This window comes from Dermacentor variabilis, chromosome 5 (assembly GCF_050947875.1).
Source record: "Dermacentor variabilis isolate Ectoservices chromosome 5, ASM5094787v1, whole genome shotgun sequence".
NCBI lineage: Eukaryota > Metazoa > Arthropoda > Arachnida > Ixodida > Ixodidae > Dermacentor > Dermacentor variabilis.
Window position 1 is genome coordinate 41,606,677 of NC_134572.1, and position 20,730 is coordinate 41,627,406.

At 46.6% G+C, this 20,730-nt stretch overlaps 2 protein-coding genes across 2 annotated transcripts in view; both read right to left on the reverse strand.

The window, feature by feature from the left end:
• Window positions 1-5,638: 5,638 nt before the first annotated feature.
• LOC142582467 (uncharacterized) lies at window positions 5,639-17,211 on the reverse strand. Its single transcript, XM_075692224.1, has 2 exons — window positions 17,029-17,211; window positions 5,639-6,261 (listed from the first exon to the last, which is right to left on the reverse strand). Exons 1-2 carry the CDS (start codon window positions 17,046-17,048, stop codon window positions 6,018-6,020), a joined length of 264 nt encoding a protein of 87 aa, XP_075548339.1. The 5' UTR covers window positions 17,049-17,211; the 3' UTR covers window positions 5,639-6,017.
• Window positions 17,212-17,834: 623 nt separating this feature from the next.
• Window positions 17,835-20,730, reverse strand: part of LOC142583504 (uncharacterized) — a 37,778-nt gene continuing 34,882 nt past the window's right edge. Inside the window, exon 11 of the mRNA XM_075693991.1 lies at window positions 17,835-19,941. The gene's annotated coding sequence lies outside the window, so the exon portion shown is untranslated. The remainder of the gene's footprint in view (window positions 19,942-20,730) is intronic.

Here is a 20,730-nt window from a genome sequence, read left to right on the forward strand (position 1 = left end):
TTCGGCTGGATGGCCGGATCGGCGGAAAGACTCCAACAGGGTCATCTCGCAATCGCTCTTGCCTTTCGCCGAAGATGTGCATAACTAGACGTCTCTGGATAGGCCCAGAGCTTCCTAAAATGCACCGCCTGATTGGCCGACGCAACCTAACGGACCGAACCAGCAGCACACAGCAGTAGCAATAACCAGGCCAAAAGCAAGGAGGGTAGGCAAAGAAAGCTTTTCTTTAAAACTGGGTTCTCCGTGAATGTTCTCACTCGAACTGTCAATTTGAACTTGCTGCCTCTAATACCCGCCCACTAACAGCGACTGCCACTTTGGCATCGCTTGTGTCACGTCCAAAAGCGCGGGGCCATAGTTGTGTCATTTGCTGTAAAGCGACGCAACGAGAGTTCTCCTCGTTGACGGGGAGTGACCTGTAGTCAGGGTAGCCGAATATTTATACATATACCTTCTGCGCGCATGGCGTGGTGTACGGCCAGGGGCGTCGTGTATGCCCTGTAAAGCGAGGCATCTGAAAGGCGGTGTGCACCAAGTGCACGCTTGGGATACGCGGCTGGTGTGCTGTGCGAAATGCAAGAAGTTTTGGTGCGAGTCTTTGGGTGTCCCCCGCGGACGACAGACGGTGCACGACGCTAGCAGAGAGTTGCGACGGGTGCGAATCCGTGCGTCCGTACGCGGTGGTTTTCGTATTTTAACTTTAAGCATCGTGTCGCGCGCGCGGCTGCTGACTCGCGTCCTCGTATTCCTTCGTTTGTTGCTTTCTCCAGGAGACACCACGAGCTCACTATGGGAGCGTGGACTTTCCGTAATGTTCTTACTCATTCGGTCGTTAATTTATATTATTGCTTGCTTCCTAAATATCCTCTCATTTCCGCCTTAATCCGATTTACGCGTGCCGTTCTCTCTGCCTTTTGTGTTTTGCGGGAAAGTGGAGCGCTCGAACAGAAAGTTTAAATCTCGCGGGGTCGTGCGGGGGCCAGAACCATCTGTCGGGAGTTGTTTGAGGCACAAAACATGAGAGGTGTGCCAGTAGCGACAGAGAGAGCTAGATGTCGTCTTTGTAGCGCGCTTGAAACGAGTGAACACTCCTTTATTAGCTGTACATATGCTGTTTTGTTCGGGGATGTTCCACATAGAGGTTTGTAGAAAAAATCTGATGTAAATTCTCACAGCATCCGATATCTTGTTCTTACCGTTCCATGGCGTAAATTTCATGTTCTCAGAGATAAGACTGCATATGTCATGGAAAAGTCGTATACAAGACCACCAGCAGAAAGAATACCCTGGAGGGTACATTTCACTCAGACGATTATGCACCCAAAGGACATTTACAATCAAAATGAATGTCCGCCCGATTGGTATACACTTTTGAGTAGGTGTTTAGCTTCTCCTTTTTAGTTTATATTATGATGAATGTTGTTGCCTTGTATGACGCTAATTTTCTTTGTATCTGTTGCTCGTTGCACTGTCATTGGTTATGACCATCTGGTGTTCACAATATTTTATATAGTTTCTCTATGTATACCAGTTTATTCATTGTAATAAACACCGTGCGAAATGTAAAAAAAAATATATTTACATAATATGTATACAGATCCAATCATTCAATTAGAAGCTCTATCGAGTGAATCTTTCGTTGAGCGGTTACTTAAATTCTGTACAACTGTTAATCTTGTGCACAGAGTTTTGCAGCATACGAGTACATGCCTGCCGGGCAAGACTCCAAGAAGAAGCTCTGCAGCACACGAAGGACGCGACCGTTGATTACGTTGTCTCCAGGGTCTGCCCACTTTACTATTGCGCTATCTCAACAAGCTGCCCACTTTAGAGACTGATACAGCGACCCCGGAAAAGAGGGCCCCGTTGAAAGCTTTACTTTAAGAAAGAAACTATGCGCTTGAAGGCATATATTTGCTGCAGTAAGTATAGTTGGATACCCTCTTGCTTCACTTGGAAATGTGTTAAAGAACACAGGCGGCCACCCGTATATATATAAGTGTATAGATTTGAATTCAAGCTCCGTGGCGCAGCAGCCCCAGTCAGCATCCGGCATCCCGCCAAACGTTCTGGAAAATTTCTTAAATTTTAAGCCCGCTCAAGTTTCCTCGTGCCGTAGACGTCATTGTAAAGGAATGCAGCACGTGAGCTGCCTCCTGAGTTGCGCGTTATCAGGAAAGGAATACAACTACCAGCTTGGCTCCAGCCCACATAAATCATTTCCGAATACTATCTCATAATAATAATAATAATATTTGGGGGTTTACGTGCCAAAACCACTTTCTGATTATGAGGCACGCCGTAGTGGAGTACTCCGGAAATTTTGACCACCCGGGGTTCTTTAACGTGCACCTAAATCTAAGCACACGGGTGTTTTCGCATTTCGCCCCCATAGAAATGCTGCCGCCGTGGCCGGGATTCGATCCCGCGACATCGTGCTCAGCAGCCCAACACCACGAATACTATCTCGCAACAAATAATATCCAGGGCTGATGTAATTATTCTTATGCTTGGGTGATGCACAATGACATTATGTCAAGCGATCGTGCAGAAAAAGAACACCTGCTTTGTAGGTTTCTTCTGACAGGTAATTTTTCAGATGGTTACGAGTGTATGCTGTAAAGCCAGTCCACAATAATTCACTGGCGATGGGCTACTCCCTGGGTGGACCCACCAGATTGATTTAATTTACATGACAGAACTTGGTGTCGCTGGCCGGTTTTGCAGCCGTGACAGCCGCATAGCGTTGAGGACGCAATGCAAAATCGTCCGTGTACCGAGCTTAGGACTCTTGTTAACGGGACACTAACGAGAAAAAACTGCTAGAGCTGTATCAGTAAGGTACTCTTCTACAATATCAAAAGATGGCACTCTCAACGTGATAGCAGGCTTGATTACCAAGAAAATGCGTAAGAACGAAAGCTATGTGGCGCCGCCACATAGAAGTTCCCGCACAATGGCGCCGTGACACGTCGTGGATTTTGATATCGTCTGCTCAGGCCTGTATAATCTTCTTATCGCTTAAGATGGACTACATTGCGTAATAAAGTAGCCGAAGAGTTACCTCAGCAAGTTTCAGGCACTTTTACTGCACCACAACGACCCACATACGAAAAAATAATTTCCAATCCATGACATCACACTGACGTGCCGGGGTTTCTGTACGAAATTCAAGAAATATGAATTGGGCCCTCATTTTCTTTCCGATTGTTCAACCTCATACCGCGAAATTAACAAAAATATATTTTTGAAAGGCTAGTTTATAAGCACAAACTAATTCGGTGTTTCTCTTCAACACCCCCTTGTAAACTCCTCAGCGGTAAAGGTAATCCAGGACCCTCCATCACAGTGTCTCTTAAAGCATTTCTGTCGCTTTGGGATCGTGAGCTAGCAGTAGTGCTGTAAATATAGTTTACTCACACAATCAACTAATTTTCAGCCTAGTTAAGCACATTCGGCTTCCCTTTAGGCGCTATTTCCAGAGCGTCATCGTTCAAAACAGCTCTTGAGATGTTATCATTGACACAGCCAATCACTGTCTTATTTTGAATCCTGTTCATGTGCAAGGGGGAAAAGGCATTTGGAGAACGTAAGATTGCGAAGGAAACATGGTTTAGAACAAGCGACTCACAAGGTGCTACTGCACGTCGCTATGGAATACCGGTAAACATGGGATATTGCCTGTAGAAACCTATGATTCAAGTTCAATCATTTTGCTTACATTTGGAACCGTGAAGATGGTCTTAAAAAGGGCTTCATCGCTTTGTCGAAGTGTATTAAATGTTCGTCAGACCACACGGCACGTCAATAATGAGTCGATCACATTTTATATCTTATACTAGCTATAGCTCAAGCAGTTGACATAAGGATACATGGAGGTTTATTTTTAAATTCAGATCACTCACTGATTGCAGAGCGGAAGCTCAGCTATTCAGTGATATGTTCATTGGCACAACAAAATAAAGACCCGCATTATGCAAAGCACTGCCGATCACTCCTGTTTACAGGGTGTACCACTGAATGACTGTTCGTTGTTCGAGTCTTTGGTAAATCTCGAACTGATTAACAGCAAAAAGGCAAAAAGATAAGAAAAACGAAAGAGAATGGTTGTCTCTCTAGAACACCTAGTGATCCAGTGGTCCTTGTCTGCAACTTTCATGTTCGGCAAGCTGGCAGCTAGCATCAAGTTTTCTATTTGGGCACATACTGTCACGTCTCAACACGGCCAAAAGCGTTAATGAGACGTTTGCCATGAGGCAAACTGTCGTCGGCGGTGATGTGCGTATGAGAAAAATCATCCTGACCCACGCATCCCGATCCCCGGAGGCCCCCCGCGTGGTACATAGGCATTGCTGAAATAATTGAATTTCTCAAAGTAAAGTGCGTAAGAAAATTCGTAAAGCGCGACCTACACACAACCTATAGACATGATAGCGTCGTATTGCTATTTGAACATACGAGAAAACATAATTCTTTTGCGCGGAAACTCCAACACAAAGCCCTTTTCCAGATGCCGTTTGAGGTCTGTCTTAGTATATAGGAGCGGCGCGCTCGCTGTGTTCCTTGCAACGCCATTCAGATGATGTTGCAATAGTATTACAAGGAAAAAAAAGAACCAGAAAGCTGGCATTCGTGGATAGCGTTTGCCGCCAGCATTTCCAGGCAAATATTACGGTTACAAAAGCTTCAGTTGCCGGGAAGCGTGTGAAGCAATCGGGAATCTTTTAATGCTTTCACGTTCCACTCTTAAAGGCGAAGCTGAAGCGCCATCCAAATCTTTCCTGAAGGCACACTGGAACACTTGTTTAGACAGAAAGAAAACCGCAGACGCACCGCACGAGCATTTACACCTGCTTGTGGTTCAAACCTCCATAGGGGGCTCACTCGCCACGAGTAGATGGCGTTGCAGAGGCCGTGGGTCGGGCTTGTACTCAGGCCGTCTGTGGCTACCTTCTGGCGGCAACAACGAAGCTGTCCATATGGTTCTTCCTGGCTGTTTTGTGACGCCATTATTCCATATGTGAATGTAACGTACCTGCTGTGAAACTATCCCAGACTTCATGAAGCCGTCTTCGCCACTTTCGCGCGCCAGGCCATCGCCCTGGATACACTCAAAATAATAGAACGTTGGGTACATGACTGCTACTACCGTTCGCTAATGAACTACCTGCACGAAGCAAACGTCCCTGCGTATCCATAACCACACATTTATTATGCCTCTAGGCAAACTTCTGAAAAAAAGAAATGTAATCGAGAGACGCTTCTGTTGCAAAATATCACTGACTAGCGATAGTGCAAAGATTAAAGCTCGTACAGGGCTTTACCCGCAAACGCACATCTGACTAACGAGGGCAGTGTGGCTAACATTTTCCAACTTGTAGAATGGATGATCCCTTGCGAAATTTCGAACGTATAAGTAGCGCACGAAATATTTGAGCAAAAAGAAGTCTGCGCAAACAGAACCCTCGATACTTTTTATACTGTTTAAGCGCAGAATTTACGCAGAAAACTTCGTTTTGAACCCTCAACATTCAAATAGAATCTAATTTGCTCGGTTCTCTTAGTATTACGGCTGTGCTGTGTTAGTTGCGCAGCTGATTCCTTCGTTAGTTCCACATAACGCAAGAACGCGAACACATATGAGAATAATGTTCCGTTTACTCTTAACAGACATTGATATACCATGAAATGTAAGTCACGTAGTTCCTTCAGTCGAAGGTTTATGAACTGCAAGAGGAAAAGCATCGCAGCGGCTTCTTTTGGGCGCATGGTTATAGTAGGCGTCTTTCATCTGCTGAAGTGGCTGACGCAGTAACACTTTGCATTAGGCGCCACTGTCAACTACTGTTTGCTTCCAAGTTCAAACCGCTGTCAACATAAGGGCGAACAACGATTTCTTTCTTGCTGTGATTACCCTGTATGGACAGTGTCTGGCCAGCAATGTGCCTGGGCGCGTTCAGCGCCGGCGAGAGACAGCCATTTGGGTGAGTCAATGCGTGCAGCGACACCGTCCGTTTTCACAACGTCTGCGCAGCCTCCAGGAGCCGGTAGTGGCGCGTGTCGTTCTCCAGGCAGCTGTACTCCAGAGCCACGTTGGTCTCACCGAGAAAGACGTACCCTTCCTGGACGTGTTTGGCGAGCAGTTGGCGCTTCCGCGCAATGCGGACCATCTGCGCCACCTTCCAGGCGATCAGGAGGACGCAGCATGCCGCCGCCGAGCCGGCAAGCACGAGCAGCACGTGCCATGTGTCGAAGAGCCACCTACATGAGTGGAACAGAAGGATTTCTATACTGATAAGCTTTGCACATACACAAACTCAATGGAACCGGATAGCGCGAATGAGATGGTCTGACGCGGCCGCGTTTATACTAGTTATGCGAGCTCGCTTTTGGCAGGCCAAAATCACAATGGCAGCCAGAGTGGTGAGACTACAGAGCGTGTGGGTAGAGCACGTGCACGTCAGCGAATAATCACGCACGCGCTCGAAGACACGTGTTAATTGTCGAGTAATCATGCCCTATTGGACTAACTCATTACAAGATATCGAGCGCCTCGTTTCTCCTTATTCATCTTGCAAATATCATAGTGATGGACTAGAATTAGGCTGCCTAGTTGCATGTGCTTAAAACACGACAGCGGTTCAAGAAGATGGGGATAAAGTGATAAAAAGAGATCCAAGATTCTTTATCACTTGATGTCGTGGCGTAGCGTACGAGGGTTCATTGCTTAGTGACCTGCTCCAATGTCGACGCCAGTGGTGGAAAGGATATTTTCCCTCTGCAGTCATTGTCGGGAGTGGCATTGGCTAGCCCACCCATGGCTAGATCAAGTACAAATACTAGATCTTGTTCAGAAGTATCAAAGAAAGTGCACCGTAGGACAATCGCTGCGGTACCTCATTGTTGCCGTATCGCACACGATATGCTGGTAGTGTGGTGTCGCCTCCCACCGGTGGCGGGTTGTGTTTTCTCATATTTCCATTTCCCTTTTCATCATTATTTCTACATTTAAAAAAAACAGGAAATTCTCTTACCCTTAAAATCAATGTCTCTTGGCGTCATGTGTTTGTAACTAACAAAGATGGAGTCCCTTTGTTCCCGAATTCCCGCTCATATCAAGTGAAAATAAATTATACGTTTAAATTTGTGGGGGAGCCATATCTCCTACACATTCTGGTGTTCAGCATGCATTATATTTTCTGCTCACCTTCTCTGATCAGTTTTCTTCCTTTTCATCCCTTTCTTGGTGCAGGGCAGTTCTGTTTCTTCCCTGTTGTTTAGATTTTTTTGGCTACCTCGGCCACTTCAGTCGGCCGGTCGATCTTGCACAATAAACAGTTGCACGCACACCGTGACCCAAGCTGTCTATTAGTTTGGGCCTCTACGTATCTTCTGGCTAGTGTCGTGCTTACAGTGTTGCCACTGGTGGCTACATTCTGCCCAATCGGCTATTTTCCGTAGCGTATAGCGCTTAAAATGGGATATTGGTTCGGTGGCTACGTTTCGGCTACTTTTGACTTACATTTCGGTAAATTTTATAGTAATTTTCTTTTTGGGCGCACGAAGCCCAGAACGGACGGCTACGTTATTGTGCATGAATATAGAATTTTAGGCACTATGCCTACGTAATTTACAAGGGCACCATAAATCTATGTTTTCTCATATTGTCTTCCTGTGCTTTGACATATAGTCACCTGCGCTCAATCTCTGCCACATGTTCGACTTCTCGTATTTACTGTCGCTCTGGCTCCATGTGGTTTGCACGCAATGTTGCGCAGCATTTGCACGCAAAAAAAGACGGAACATATATCGAGGTTTTTCCTAGAGAACTCGTTATTCAGCGGCTAAAACGTCGACTATGGAAAGGCCCAAAAATAAATGAAACGGAGAAGCGCCATTATGTCATAGTCAAGGTGCTGCTAAAAATGAGCAGTCATGTGGTCACCGTGAGACACAGGGTGATAAGTCGCACGAAATCAAACGAGCATGACATCGGTCTTTTTTAACTCCGTAGACCTATGAGATGTGTTCAGCGAGAAGCTGATTAAATTATGGGATTTTACGTGCCAAAACCACTTTCGGATTATGAGGCACGCCGTAGTGGAGGACTTCGGAAATTTTGACCACCTGGGGTTCTTTAACGTGCACCTAAATTTAAGTACACGGGTGTTTTCGCATTTCGCCCCCATCTAAATGCGGCTGCCGTGGCCGGGATTCGATCCCGCGACCTCATGCTCAGCAGCCCAACACCATAACTACTGAGCAACCACGGCGGGTGAAGCTGATTAGCAGTCGCGCTGAATATTGAAGGAGCGGATGGCAGCGTAGCTTGCATTTCGCGGATGTTCCTTTGATGTTTAACGCGAAGGTACATCTGTAATAGGAACAACCATATACTTTGTCGGCACTTCGCAGGTTGAATGCCATCTACCCAGAAACTAAAGCAAGCGCTCAGGTCTGGGGTGATAAAATGGCACTACTGATAAATGCACCCCTCTCATGCTCGAGTCCGAAGCTCAGCTTTTGCAGATAGGTGCCTGTACGTGAGATCAGATAGAAGCATGACATTCGGGAAAAGGCTGGTAGCTTACAAAAATACCACCGGCGCATGCCCTTATCACACATCGCGGAATGTTCCCCGAAAACTCAGTCTACCCATTTGAATAGGTGAGTGTGAGCAAGTTATCCCCCGAGCACTTCTAACTAAAAATAGCTTTGAAGCAATAAAAAGCTAGACCCGCGACAGCGATTATTATTAATTCGGACAAAGGTTGCAAGCAGCAACACGCCATCTAGTACTGTAACACGTGTTCGCAAATCTCTGAAAGAAAATCTTCCTTAAGTACTCAAGCTGTGTCAGAATTTATGCGCCATAATGACGTGCATTCTCATACTTGGTTTTATACTTTTAGTGTTTTTTTTTATACTGGCGGATTATTTGGCGCGAAAATGGACGAATTGGCTACTTTTGGCTACTTCTGACTTTACTTATCGCTGCTTTTCTTGGTTACCCAATGGCAATACTTCTTGAAGTTGCCAAGCAGACAACATAGGCCACTGGATATGTGCCCGAATAAACAAAGTGGTGCTGGCTGGCCTAATAGACAACTTGGATCAGGGGGTATGTGCGTGACCAGACAACTTCGGCACTGTGTATGCGACATTCGCATGTGCCCATTCTTGTACAACCTTCCAGAATAGATGTGCTGAGGTGGTGCAAGAGGCATGCAGCATTAAATGAATTTAACCGATAGCGTTCCATCCGCAATAGACACCTCCGTATCGAACGGTACCGCTTGATGGCTAATCATGCTTTGCAACGAAGTTGCAGCCCGGATCCTAGTGACAGTAGGGTTGATACGGAGCCACAGCCGGCGTGCATTGATTACAACTAGATATACTGTGCCGTAGTATCATTTGGCATTGTGGTTGCCAGCCACTTCCTGCGTTTGCTGATGTGTCCATAAGATTTCGTGATTTACGAATAACATGGGGATATGCAGCAGGTTACCAAATAAATCTATCGCTGAATTTGACAATAATCTTTGATGGTCTTTTCCACAATTTGCCATTATAACTTCTCTTTAACCCTCGCCTTTACTTATTGCTATTGTCTCGACTGTCAGAGCTAACGACGCTTCTTCAGAAGTCCAGAGAGCTGAATAAAGGTGGCTTTCTGGACAATATCGTTGTCGAAGAAATTACGCAGCGATTATGCCGAACATGACATCATCAGTGAGAATAGCTGCGATATACCACTGCTACTAGCGCGTTCCGGCCAGTGCTCACAAAGAGCTAACGTCTACACGGCGCAGAGTGAGCACTTCCCGAAAATGAGGGTGTGCCCGGTAAGTTTTTCACACTGCGCCATCAAGGCGAAGATTCGTTCAAGTGTTGCACCACCCTCGTTATAGACGATAGCAAGCTATTCTTTAACTGGTTCATGCGATATGAAAGTATTATTGCTGTCGTTGTTGTCGCTGCACAGATATCGCACACCACTAGGATAGAAGGCACTTATGTTTAGTCTTCGCCTCATGATGGTACCGATGGGCATCAATGGAATAACGAGCCGTGGGAGCAAAGTTGAGCGGTAGATCATCTGTGGCCCTGTAGAAGGATCGACATTTGGGCGAGTTGGTACTGGTTGAACATCTTGAAGGGGCAGCGCGAAAAAACGACGACAGAAGGCAGGAACACACAGGACAGCGCTGAACTCACAACTAACTTTATTCGAAGGCATACATACACTTAAGTACACAACCCATAGCCACGTGCTCTCCCATCCATGGCGTCATATCAGTGCGCAGGCAAAAAAACAAAAAAACACGCGAAACCATTTAATCTAATACTACGTTATGGAGCTGCTTAAAAATTCAAATTCACTATCATGTAAATTTATCGATGGCATGCTTACACAGCGCGACCCTTTTAGAGCGCAGCTCTTTGGCGTCCGTTCCTGGGTTTCGCGTCGTCGTCGGCGTTGTCGTCGGCCTCGTAACCAGCTCCGCCCCCCTTTCATCCCCCCAGCGCTAGCAGCGACCGACTGATACCGCTGGATGCCGCTGACGCCGCTAGAGAGTCAAGATAACGTGACTGCATAGAACACCGTCGCCGCCATGCAGAAAGAGGAGGAAAGGGTCCCCCCCCCCCTGTTCTTGTGTGGCGGATAGGGTGCTCTTCAGTTGCCGACGCGCCGGTTATTTCACGTAGGCCCCGGCACGTCGACGAATACGTGACCACCTTCCCACGGCTAGACCTGGTTCTTAGCGCTGCGGAAGCGAGGGTATCATATTGTTTGTGTCGGCATCGGCGGCGTTGTCCCTGAAACCAACTCCGCAGCTGGGGTTGACTCACTATCGGCGTCAGCGGCATCAGTCAGTCGCTGCTATCTCTTCCCTCCTCCCTTTATCGTGTTGTCCGCTTGCTGCGCGCGCTTCTGCCCCCATCGTTTGCCGCTGGGTGTACACGCCGCCCCCCTCCCCCCTCTTCCTGCGAGTCTCCGGTTGTCAAAGCGCCGGCTCGAACTTAATTCCTTTCTTCGCTCCTCCTCCAATGCAACCCCTGTGCGGTGGCAATCAGAGAGCCAGATCGGTGGCGGCGGATCTGTATATGTGCACCGCCCGAGCCGAAATTGCCGCTGCCGTTCGCCACTGCGAAATTATCTGCCAGTTCTTTCTGAGCCATGAGCGAGACGACCGATGGAAGTCCTCCGTCTGCTGCTGCTGCTGCTAAACGAGCTGCCAGAGCAGAGGCCCAGCGCCGTCGCCGTCAGAATCCAGAGGTGCGTGCCGCCGAAGCAGAAGCTTACCTAGTGGAGTCTTTGTTAAAGGAATACGTGTGAAAAATAAAAAAAAATTCTGTGATAGCGCATACATGTGTTGCTCGATTTCTTTGCCTCAATCTATCGAAAAGGTGAAACAGCTTATTTGCTGCGCTCAAATTTCGCATTAGGAAGTAACGTAATCGTCGGTAATTTTTTTTCTGATATAGAAGGCCTCAATAATCTCCCTCGTAGTCTGATTTTTGTGCGTGAAAAGTATTGTGGTGTCTTTATATATTGGAGTGCACCCATGCTCAGAGCAATGCCGCGCGACATGCGAGTAGGCATTACCCGAGCATGTCGCGCGGCATTGCTCTGAGCATGGGTGCACTCCAATATATAAAGACACCACAATACTTTTCACGCACAAAAATCAGACTACGAGGGAGATTATTGAGGCCTTCTATATCAGAAAAAAAGGGTCGCGCTGTGTAAGCATGCCATCGATAAATTTACATGATAGTGAATTTCAATTTTTAAGCAGCTCCATAACGTAGTATTAGATTAAATGGTTTCGCGTGTTTTTTTGTTTTTTTGCCTGCGCACTGATATGACGCCATGGATGGGAGAGCACGTGGCTATGGGTCGTGTACTTAAGTGTATGTATGCCTTCGAATAAAGTTAGTTGTGAGTTCAGCGCTGTCCTGTGTGTTCCTGCCTTCTGTCGTAGTTTTTTCGCGCTGCCCCTTCAAGATGTTCATCTGTGGCCCGTCTGCCCGCAGGTTCCGGAAACACGGGGACGATGCCCTTAAGCCTAAAACCTACCAATAAACTGTGGAACTTGGGAGTACCGCCAGCGGTCCGAAGCGCTCGAACACATATTGCATGTTTGCCTTTCGGAAGGCTGTGGTGAGCTGCATGCAGTCGCTGACCAAGCATGTACAGGCAGCCGTAGGTCGAGGGCACCTGCCATGGTGGGCAAGTGGCGCTTCGCTGTATAGCACAAAGTCATGGGTGCGATTCCATAGGCGGCGGCAGCCGCATTCTGAAAGGCTCGAAATGTAAGAACCCCAAGTGGTCAAAATTAACTACGCGAGTTCCGCTATACAGACTCTTCCATAGCCCATGTGTTAATTTGAGATATTGAAAAATGCGCAATGAAATCGTTCTAACGCGTTATTCTGGGATTGTGGGCAATGCTACGAACTACTGTTCATGAAGGTACTATCCGGATCTTTTCAAGTGGTAACACGGCAAGGCGTGGCCTTCATATTACGAGTGCAGCGCCTAGCGGTACTGCAGAGTCGATGTAATACGCGTGTGCGGCGAGAGTAGCCTCCGTTCTCCGTTCGCGCGCATCACGTGAGAGCGCGGCTGTCACCAGCTAGGTTCTTTGCATTTCGTTCAGTGCGGGACGCAGTTAGCTAATAAGCTAGGCAAACGATGCGCGAGATCAAACGTTGCGTTCCTGAACTTTGGTGTCTGGTATCAGTGCCATGAAGCATAATTTTCGCTGTCACTTCTACCCACAAATACATTCACAATGCAATGCAAGAAGAGCGAAACGCAAACAGGCTATGCGAAGGTGCATACTGACCATTTTCTTCATTTTTTTTACGCGTAACTAAAGATTTTAGGCACAGACAGGATCTTAATGTCCGCTGGCGTTGATTAATCGCTGTTTTGATCGAGATAGATGGAGAAATATCCTTCGGTCTCAACAATTCCTGGCACGCTACACGGGAATAAATTGTAGACATCAGGCACGAAGTTTCTGTCTGCTCTAATATTTCACCGCTCTTCAGAAACAGCTGCTCATCGATACTCAGCAGTGCTAGAACAAATTGACGTTTCACCACGGTTCTTTCACGAGCCCCGATATGCATTCTCCAAAGGCTAATACTCCGTTTTTTGGCTGTGAGAGCTTGGCGTAGCAGACACCGAGCGCGATGACGTGACGCCATGCGCATGAAGTATTAGGCTGGATTTACTCTGCACCTACTGAGCATACGCAAAAGTTTCGTCGCCACCGTTAAACTGCGCTGATAATACTTAACGCCACGGACTCTCCTATTCACGCTACAAAAGATTAGGAAAGTATGGAGTGCCAATTCATAAATTGCGAAGCTCGTTGTCAAGGAAGGTGATACGAAAGCCTACTTCCAAAGGATTGCAATTTCCTAGAAAGCTATTGCACGCGAAACGCACTTTTAAAACCACTTTATGTTTATTGGCACCTCAGTAACTTCGAACGCAATTGGACTTTTGTAGCCAGCACAATTACCACTTAGCAATGACCTGATTCCTTCTTTTCTTTCTCTTTTACACAGAAGCTGTTTATGGCTAGGTCCTGGCATATCTCGTGTCCGTGGACATAGGCCAACTCTTTTTCATAAGTGAGCCGGTCCCGGAGATAGTGCAATACCGGGCCGACCCATGGCGGAGGTCACGCAGGCGTTGAGAACTCCCCATACGTGGGCCGAGCCGCGGCGAAGGGGACGCAGGCGTGAAGCATTCCCCTTACGTTGGCCGATCCCAAAGATAGTACAATACCGGGCCGACCCGCGGTGGACGCGACGCATGCGTTAAGCACTCGCCATACGTGGGCCAATTCCGAAGATAGTGCAATGCCGGGCCCACCCGACGCGGAGGTGAAGTGGACGTTGAGAACTCCCCATACGTGGGCCGATCCCGAAGATAGTGCAATACCGGGCCGACCCGCGGCGGAGGTCACGCATGCGTTATGAACTCTCCATGCGTGCAGTTAGCCATTAAGGGGCCCACATTCACAGTTTCGCTGGCCATCCTTCACAGAGTCGAACGGCACTGAATTTTTTTGTGGAAAGCTACCCTCGCGCTCTGTACAAATGATAGTTCTTTCAGCGCATTGTACTCCAAATACATGGCTGCGATGTTTGCATTCATCTGTACTTGCGCGATTTTCATTTCAATCGGGTACCGGAGTAAAAATATGGTGATAGGTTGCACTCTTGTGATGACGCACCACGAGAAATTGGAAGCGCTGAGTCAATATTAACATGAAAAAAAACAGACGATCCATGTTCGTATTACGTAATCTGCACTATTTATTTATTATTCCCTTCATGTATGCGTCAGTCAGTTTTTAATATCACAATTTTCAGCCACTACACTTGTTTCGGTATATATCCCTCTATTTTGTTTTACTTCCTTAAACCATCGCGATGCCCGATTCATGGCCAATCGCCATGAGTGGGCTGTACCATTTTCCTGATGAACAATCGACCAACCAACATAGAAAATTAAAGAAAATAATTATGGATAGCACAGACGGCGCATTAAATTAATAATATACATCATTATATTGACACAACTGTATTGCTGCGGGTATGTGCCAGTGGGAACGAGGTTGAAGTATAGCGCGGGTTATTAGGTTAAGGGTGGAGACAAGAAAGACATTGTTTCTTTCTATTTGAAAGTGTATTTGCGGGTGGTGCTGCTCCTCATCGTCGTCGATCCCACGTCGTTACACTGGTATAAAGATATATACTATGCTTTTGCATATCAAAATAAGATTAGTACAGTTACACCTGCCCCACAAGTGGTCGGGACGCCGACAAGTGCATGGATGGAGGGATGGAAAAACTTTATTGAGAGTCCTGAGATACGCGATTATCGTGCAGCGGGCCGCTCCCACGTTGGGACGGGCAGGCCGAGGCTGGCCGCGGAATCGTGGATGTATGGCGTGCAGGAATTTAGTGACCGTGTACTTCGTATACAGGGCGAAGCTCCCTTGCATTGTTCTCACGGGGCCCAGCAGTAAAGGGAAAGCTACGGGGGCTCTGCGTTAGTGCGCCAAACAGAGCGACATAGCTTGATGGTGGTTTTGTTTTCTTTGAACCGGTATACCTGAATCAGCTTAGCGTCCACGCGCTATGGTTCCGCATTTGCCCAAACTCGGAGGAGAAAAACGGGAAAAGAACTCAAATGTATTACTCAATAATGTATTTTGTGTTATTCTGCTGTTGTGCAAGATATGCTTATTTTTATTTTCCGATCTTAAACTAGCGGAGGTGACATTGGGGCTCTATTTTTCAAGAGTCTTGTGCGTGCTTTACCTCGTATATATCGCTTCATTGACACAGGAAGTCGTTCGCTATTACAGTGCATTATCGTCCATCATGGTTGTCCAGATGACATTGGAACCGTTTTGAAAAGAGCATCCGGTACATAATAACTGCTTCAATCACATCTGCGCCGAGCAGCATCATTTTGCTCGTCAGACAAGCTGCAAGAATGATGACCCTATAATAAATATATTTGGCGGGATGACTGCCTTATCGCAATGCTAGCCGTCTCCCCGCCAACCTTTAAACTTCATGCGATGTAAACGTATGGAACGCCCGTCTGGAAAATAACGCGAAGTGTGACGTGTATGCGAGGGGGTCGCACATGTGCGCGGACTCGGGACGCACGACACTTGGGATCCTTCAATTTATTTTTTACCTCTAAACTCTCTATGGCTTTGAAATGAAGTACAACTGCTACGCTTTCTGCCGTTGCCCTCAACACATTTCCGCAACGGTTGCATTCCTAGCCTGTGTTGCGCTGTGACTACTGCGGCAGGCACCAATTGTAATTGTCGACAGTTCTTATGGGCCATTCCAGAACCCGTTGAGTCGAGTAGTATCAAAATAGATATTCCTGGGTAAGAGACAACGGGATTGAAACGGAACTTTCTCGTTTTTGTAACGCTTTAAATCAGTAGAGAGTGTACACTTGCGCTTCCTAAATTTTTGGTTTTTGACAATTGTGCGCGAGACGATCGAAGCCACCTTGTCATGGGTAGATGTAAGCTTATCTTTCCGCGTTTATATACTGTAGGAACCTTACTACTGACATGATCATGATAGCGTGCCTGAACATGTTGCAATAATTCAGCACGAGAATTGGTTGCAACAATCGAGCACTGAACACGCCTATAGTGCCAGGGTCCATGGGCGTAGGCTAACTAATGCGCTTTTGTGCTGTCTGGCCGATTTTATTCAAGTCGAAAGTAGTTTCCTTTACCGAACGGCACTTTTAAATGCTCAGGCTTCACTGGTAGCACTTGTTTAATTTAGAGTTCTATGAATACTTTAGCGAAATGATATACTTCAGTGAAAGGGCTCGCAAGAGTCCATGTCTGGAGTGTTTTCGCAAGGTTTCTTCCTCGTGTAAACACAACTGATTCCTTATCTACGCAGATTTGCCAGCAATAACAACCGTTTGGCGACACCTGTTCCGGGATAGGTAACGCCACATTGTCGTTTTCTGTCTCGACTACACGCTCGCATTTAACGTTCTATGTCAGCAAATACAGGTGGTGGTCGTCCACACGTGCAATTGCCGCAAGCACCTAGTTGTGTGATTTCGCGTGTTCTAGACGTCACCGAGCAAGAGTATTCTTTAAAACTTGATATCAGGTTGAAAAACGACGAAAGCTAGAGCATTTCCAGGTACAATCTTCTTCCATGCCTTTTCACTGCCTTTGCAAGGTCACCCTCCAGCGCACTATAGTCGCTGAAGCTCAGATCATCGACTTCAAGCGCCCTACTTTAAAAGCAACATGGTGTTGCTGGATTTCTATCTGGCGAGGACGCAGAACCTGTGTGTGGGACATATACTATATAAGCAGCATTTTCATTTCGCGTTCCAGTTGTACCCAAAGGTTTCGTCGTCTGCGCTTCACGTCTAGGATCGAACGAAGCTCGGCCCCTTACCTTAGCTATCGTAAGGTGACTTACCACTCGCTTGCCGGTGTCATATCGCTGCTTGCCTTCGTACGGGTATCCTTCGTTCTAGCACCGCCTCACACTCCACGCCATACTTCGTGCTGCGCACCGTCGCTCTGTCGCACGCGCTTCTGAGCAGCGCTGGTGCAGCGGTTTGTTCGCGTGCGCAGCGCAGCCGACGTGGAGGCGAAAACGCAAGTATAAAACAAAAAAAGAACCGTGCGGAACAAGCACCGCAAACTCTAGTTTCGCAGCTGCGGCACATCTTTATCAGCGTTGCAAAGGGAGCACACAAGCGGCGGCGGGAAAAAGAGAGGGAGAGAACACGAGAGGGCGAGGACGGCAGCAGAAAGGCCGCCGCTGCTACAGCAATGCTGCTGTGTATACCTGCTTGCTCCGCGGCGAGTTTTGTGAGGGCAGCTGTAGCTTGAGCGAGGGAGTCAGCATGCCGCGTAGCGGGCAGTGTACAGAAGCTCCCATTGTTAACTTGTCAACACGAGTTATCTCTCCAGGCGTTCTCGTACACCGGTCAAGCGTCCGCATTGTTTTGGTCTTTTGTGTGTGCGTATGCTTGGCTTCTGTATTCATATGTGTTTTTGTCGCCTGAATAGAAAACTTAGCCTCTGTATGTCTGTCTCTGCGTGTGTGTGTGTGTGTGTGTGTGTGTGTGTGTGTGTGTGTGTGTGTGTGTGTGTGTGTGTGTGTGTGTGTGTGTGTGTGTGTGTGTGTGTGTGTGTGTGTGTGTGTGTGTGTGTGTGTGTGTGTGTGTGTGTGTGTGTGTGTGTGTAAAGCAAGAACCAACAGTAAACGTGCGGAAATGCTAGAGGGAAACAGGGTTCTTTTCGGTGACTTTATTTTAGCCGAAAGTGCACAACATTCATGATATGACCAGTGTCAGTGAAAACAGTGAGCGACGGCTCGTCGGCGCCGCCGCTGCGGGAGAGAAAACAACCGCTAAATCAATCCTACTACGTTTACAAAATACGCACGAGTTTACGGTATAAGCCTCAGGAGGAGCTGCGTGAAAAAGGTTTGATGTCAACGTGTGTTCTCCTTTCTTCTTTATCTACATATCTCGCTTCAGTGGAACCGCGTCTTATCAAAGCGGCAAAGACACGTGGGACGTATTTCCGACGTGTCTCCGGCGTGGCATCGTCCCGGCGCCGGAACGCTTATTCTGCTCTGAGCGAAAAATGTGTTTAACATAGTAATTGCTTCTCCATGGTTCACATATCGACCCCCGGTCGATATGTGAACCATGGAGAAGCAACATTGTCAAATTTCTCCATATTTTCGAATTTGCCATCTTGTCCTGATGGGCTCAGGGGGCTTCCATATGACCGGCCTGATTGAAACGTCAACGTTGCGCAATTTTACGGCATTCGGAATAGCACCCTTGGTCATCGTAACAACGTTGTTGGCGCTCGACTTGAAATAGGCGCTCGCCGATGCTTGGTGACGTCACGCCGAAAACTTGCCAGATATACGCTTCGTTTGGTTGCCGCTTTACCGTCGACCACGTTTTCAGGTGGTCAGCAAACAACATTAGCGTCCTTCCATCAAGGTCAACAATCGCAAAAAGGTTCTAAAAATAGCATTCAACCAACAACAAAGGGAAGGAATTGCTTTTTTTTTCTTTTTCATAAGCATATCAACTGTGTAGAACGTGTATCGATTATGTTTTGTTTCTTTCATTACTATGGTTCCTTTGAGTAACAGTTTGGTTGGAGTCCTGACTGTGCATTGGAAAAGAATCACTTAACCTTGTAAAACTAGGTGCACTATATATATAACTGCTTGCTTTATTTCGTTTTTTTTTAACGGTGAAACACAAGCTGAAATTGCGCCTATTCAAGAACAGCTTGCCCACGTTCTGGTAGTTGCTTGGCAAGTGAGATTTGCGTGCTTTAGATAGACAGGACAAAACACAAATATTGATAGCCATGGGTCTTTTGTGACTAAAGCAGGAAGATAGGAATAGAGTTGTACAGTACACATATATGGCACTTCCCCTATCAAGATACACAAAATCACCCGCTTCACCTCTTCGGTGTTTCTTTTCTTTGCCAAAAGCATCAGCCATCCACCATTCTTCAGCCACTCGCTTCTCTTTTTGTTTCATTGCGCAGAACACTGTGACGTTTACTCACCGACTAGTTACGAGTGCTTTTGGAATAAATTTGATATTCACAGTACCTATTTGCGTCGAGAGCCTAAGTGCTTCGAAGGGTCATCAATGAGATAGGCAGCGAAGGCTAGTTCGAACGGTCTTTCGATTTGCAAGAGGATCTATACTTTTAATGGGTACATCAGAAGCGAACGAAGACACTGCACAGCGCTTGTTTACGTAAGCAAAGTGAAGGAAAAATTTCAAAAGAAGAACATAGCCTCGCGACTCGCCTTGAAAAAAAAAAGAAGGCGAGAGAAAATTCTCTTCGGGAATTCTTTAACAGTGCATGTCGCTAGCAACAGTGCATAACACAACCACAGTAAAGATTTATAGATATATCACGCACACCGTCGAATGATACGGAGGTGTTCACGAACACGACTTGTACATCTATACAGAAGCGTCAGGTTGCTTCTTTCAATCGACTGCTCGTCGTCCCTTTTTTTTAAATACCTTTCTCATTTTCTAGAAAAAAAATACAGGTTTAAGTTTAGCGTAGTCAGGGAGAGGGTGCCAGATGGCAATGGAGCTATCCTGGTATTTCAATACATTCTGTTGAAGATTAGCTTGTGTACAGGCAAACGATGGAAGGGGTTTGGACTTGGCGTAGGGGTTCGAGCACGCTTAGAGTGTCGGCTGGTTACAGGTCAGAGATCGGGTGTGGGGCGATTCGGAAGATTTGGTGAAGTGTTGTCACGGTCATCAACGGTGTCACGGTAAGCACTCCACACAGCTGGCTTCTTCACAGCATGATTCTGCAAGGATAAAAAAGAAACACGCACACACAAAGAACTGAGGAGTGATTCACGTTATAGCACCACCCTAACTCATAGACTATTTTCTCTGAGACATTTCATCCCTTAACAGCCCAAGATGTTTCTGATGGAGGTACTCCTACAGAACTTGAATAACGCAGTCAGCAAAGAAGAGAACCCGACAGACCGGTGAAAGTTTCGAGATATGTTAGGACTGAAAATGAAACGTAATGGATCGAACACTTCTCTCGTTGTGCCTTTCCTAATCCATTAATAGCCGTAGAGGTGATAAACAAGGCCGGTGTCTTCTTTTTGATAGTACATTGTAAACTGTAAACGGGCACATTTTTTGTTTGTCGACGAAATGCACGTTAGGATTATTACGTATAATATATAGCGCCAAGTACAGATTAAAAATTGCTCTCCTACTTTTCTGACGCCATGAGGACTAGTTTCTTATTCATAAATTTTGATTTTTTGTTGCGACATGACGCGCATGAAAAAATGAGGAAGAATGGCTCGGAGGTTCCGAGATGAAACGACAGTCACCGCGTAACTTACCAAGAAACCAACAATTCTTGTAAATAATTCTGTCGAAGAAACATTGAAGAAACATAGACGACGGCGCGGATCGTCTATGTTTCTTCCTTTTGTGTGTGTCTTAATTTGCGGCAAGAAATGTGTCCTTCAGCAAACACCAACTAGGCCAACAGACAGACTTTGAAAGAATGCGAAGTTATTTGGAAATATGTTCCGTGTACTCATGACCGTTTATACGAACCCAGTAAA

Excerpts from the sequence above, each read along its gene's own strand:
- LOC142582467 (XM_075692224.1), bottom strand. The coding sequence starts at position 17,048 with ATGACACCGGCAAGCGAGTG. Across the intron at positions 6,262-17,028 it reads ATGACACCGGCAAGCGAGTG|GTGGCTCTTCGACACATGGC; the intron begins GTAAGTCACCTT and ends CCACTCATGTAG.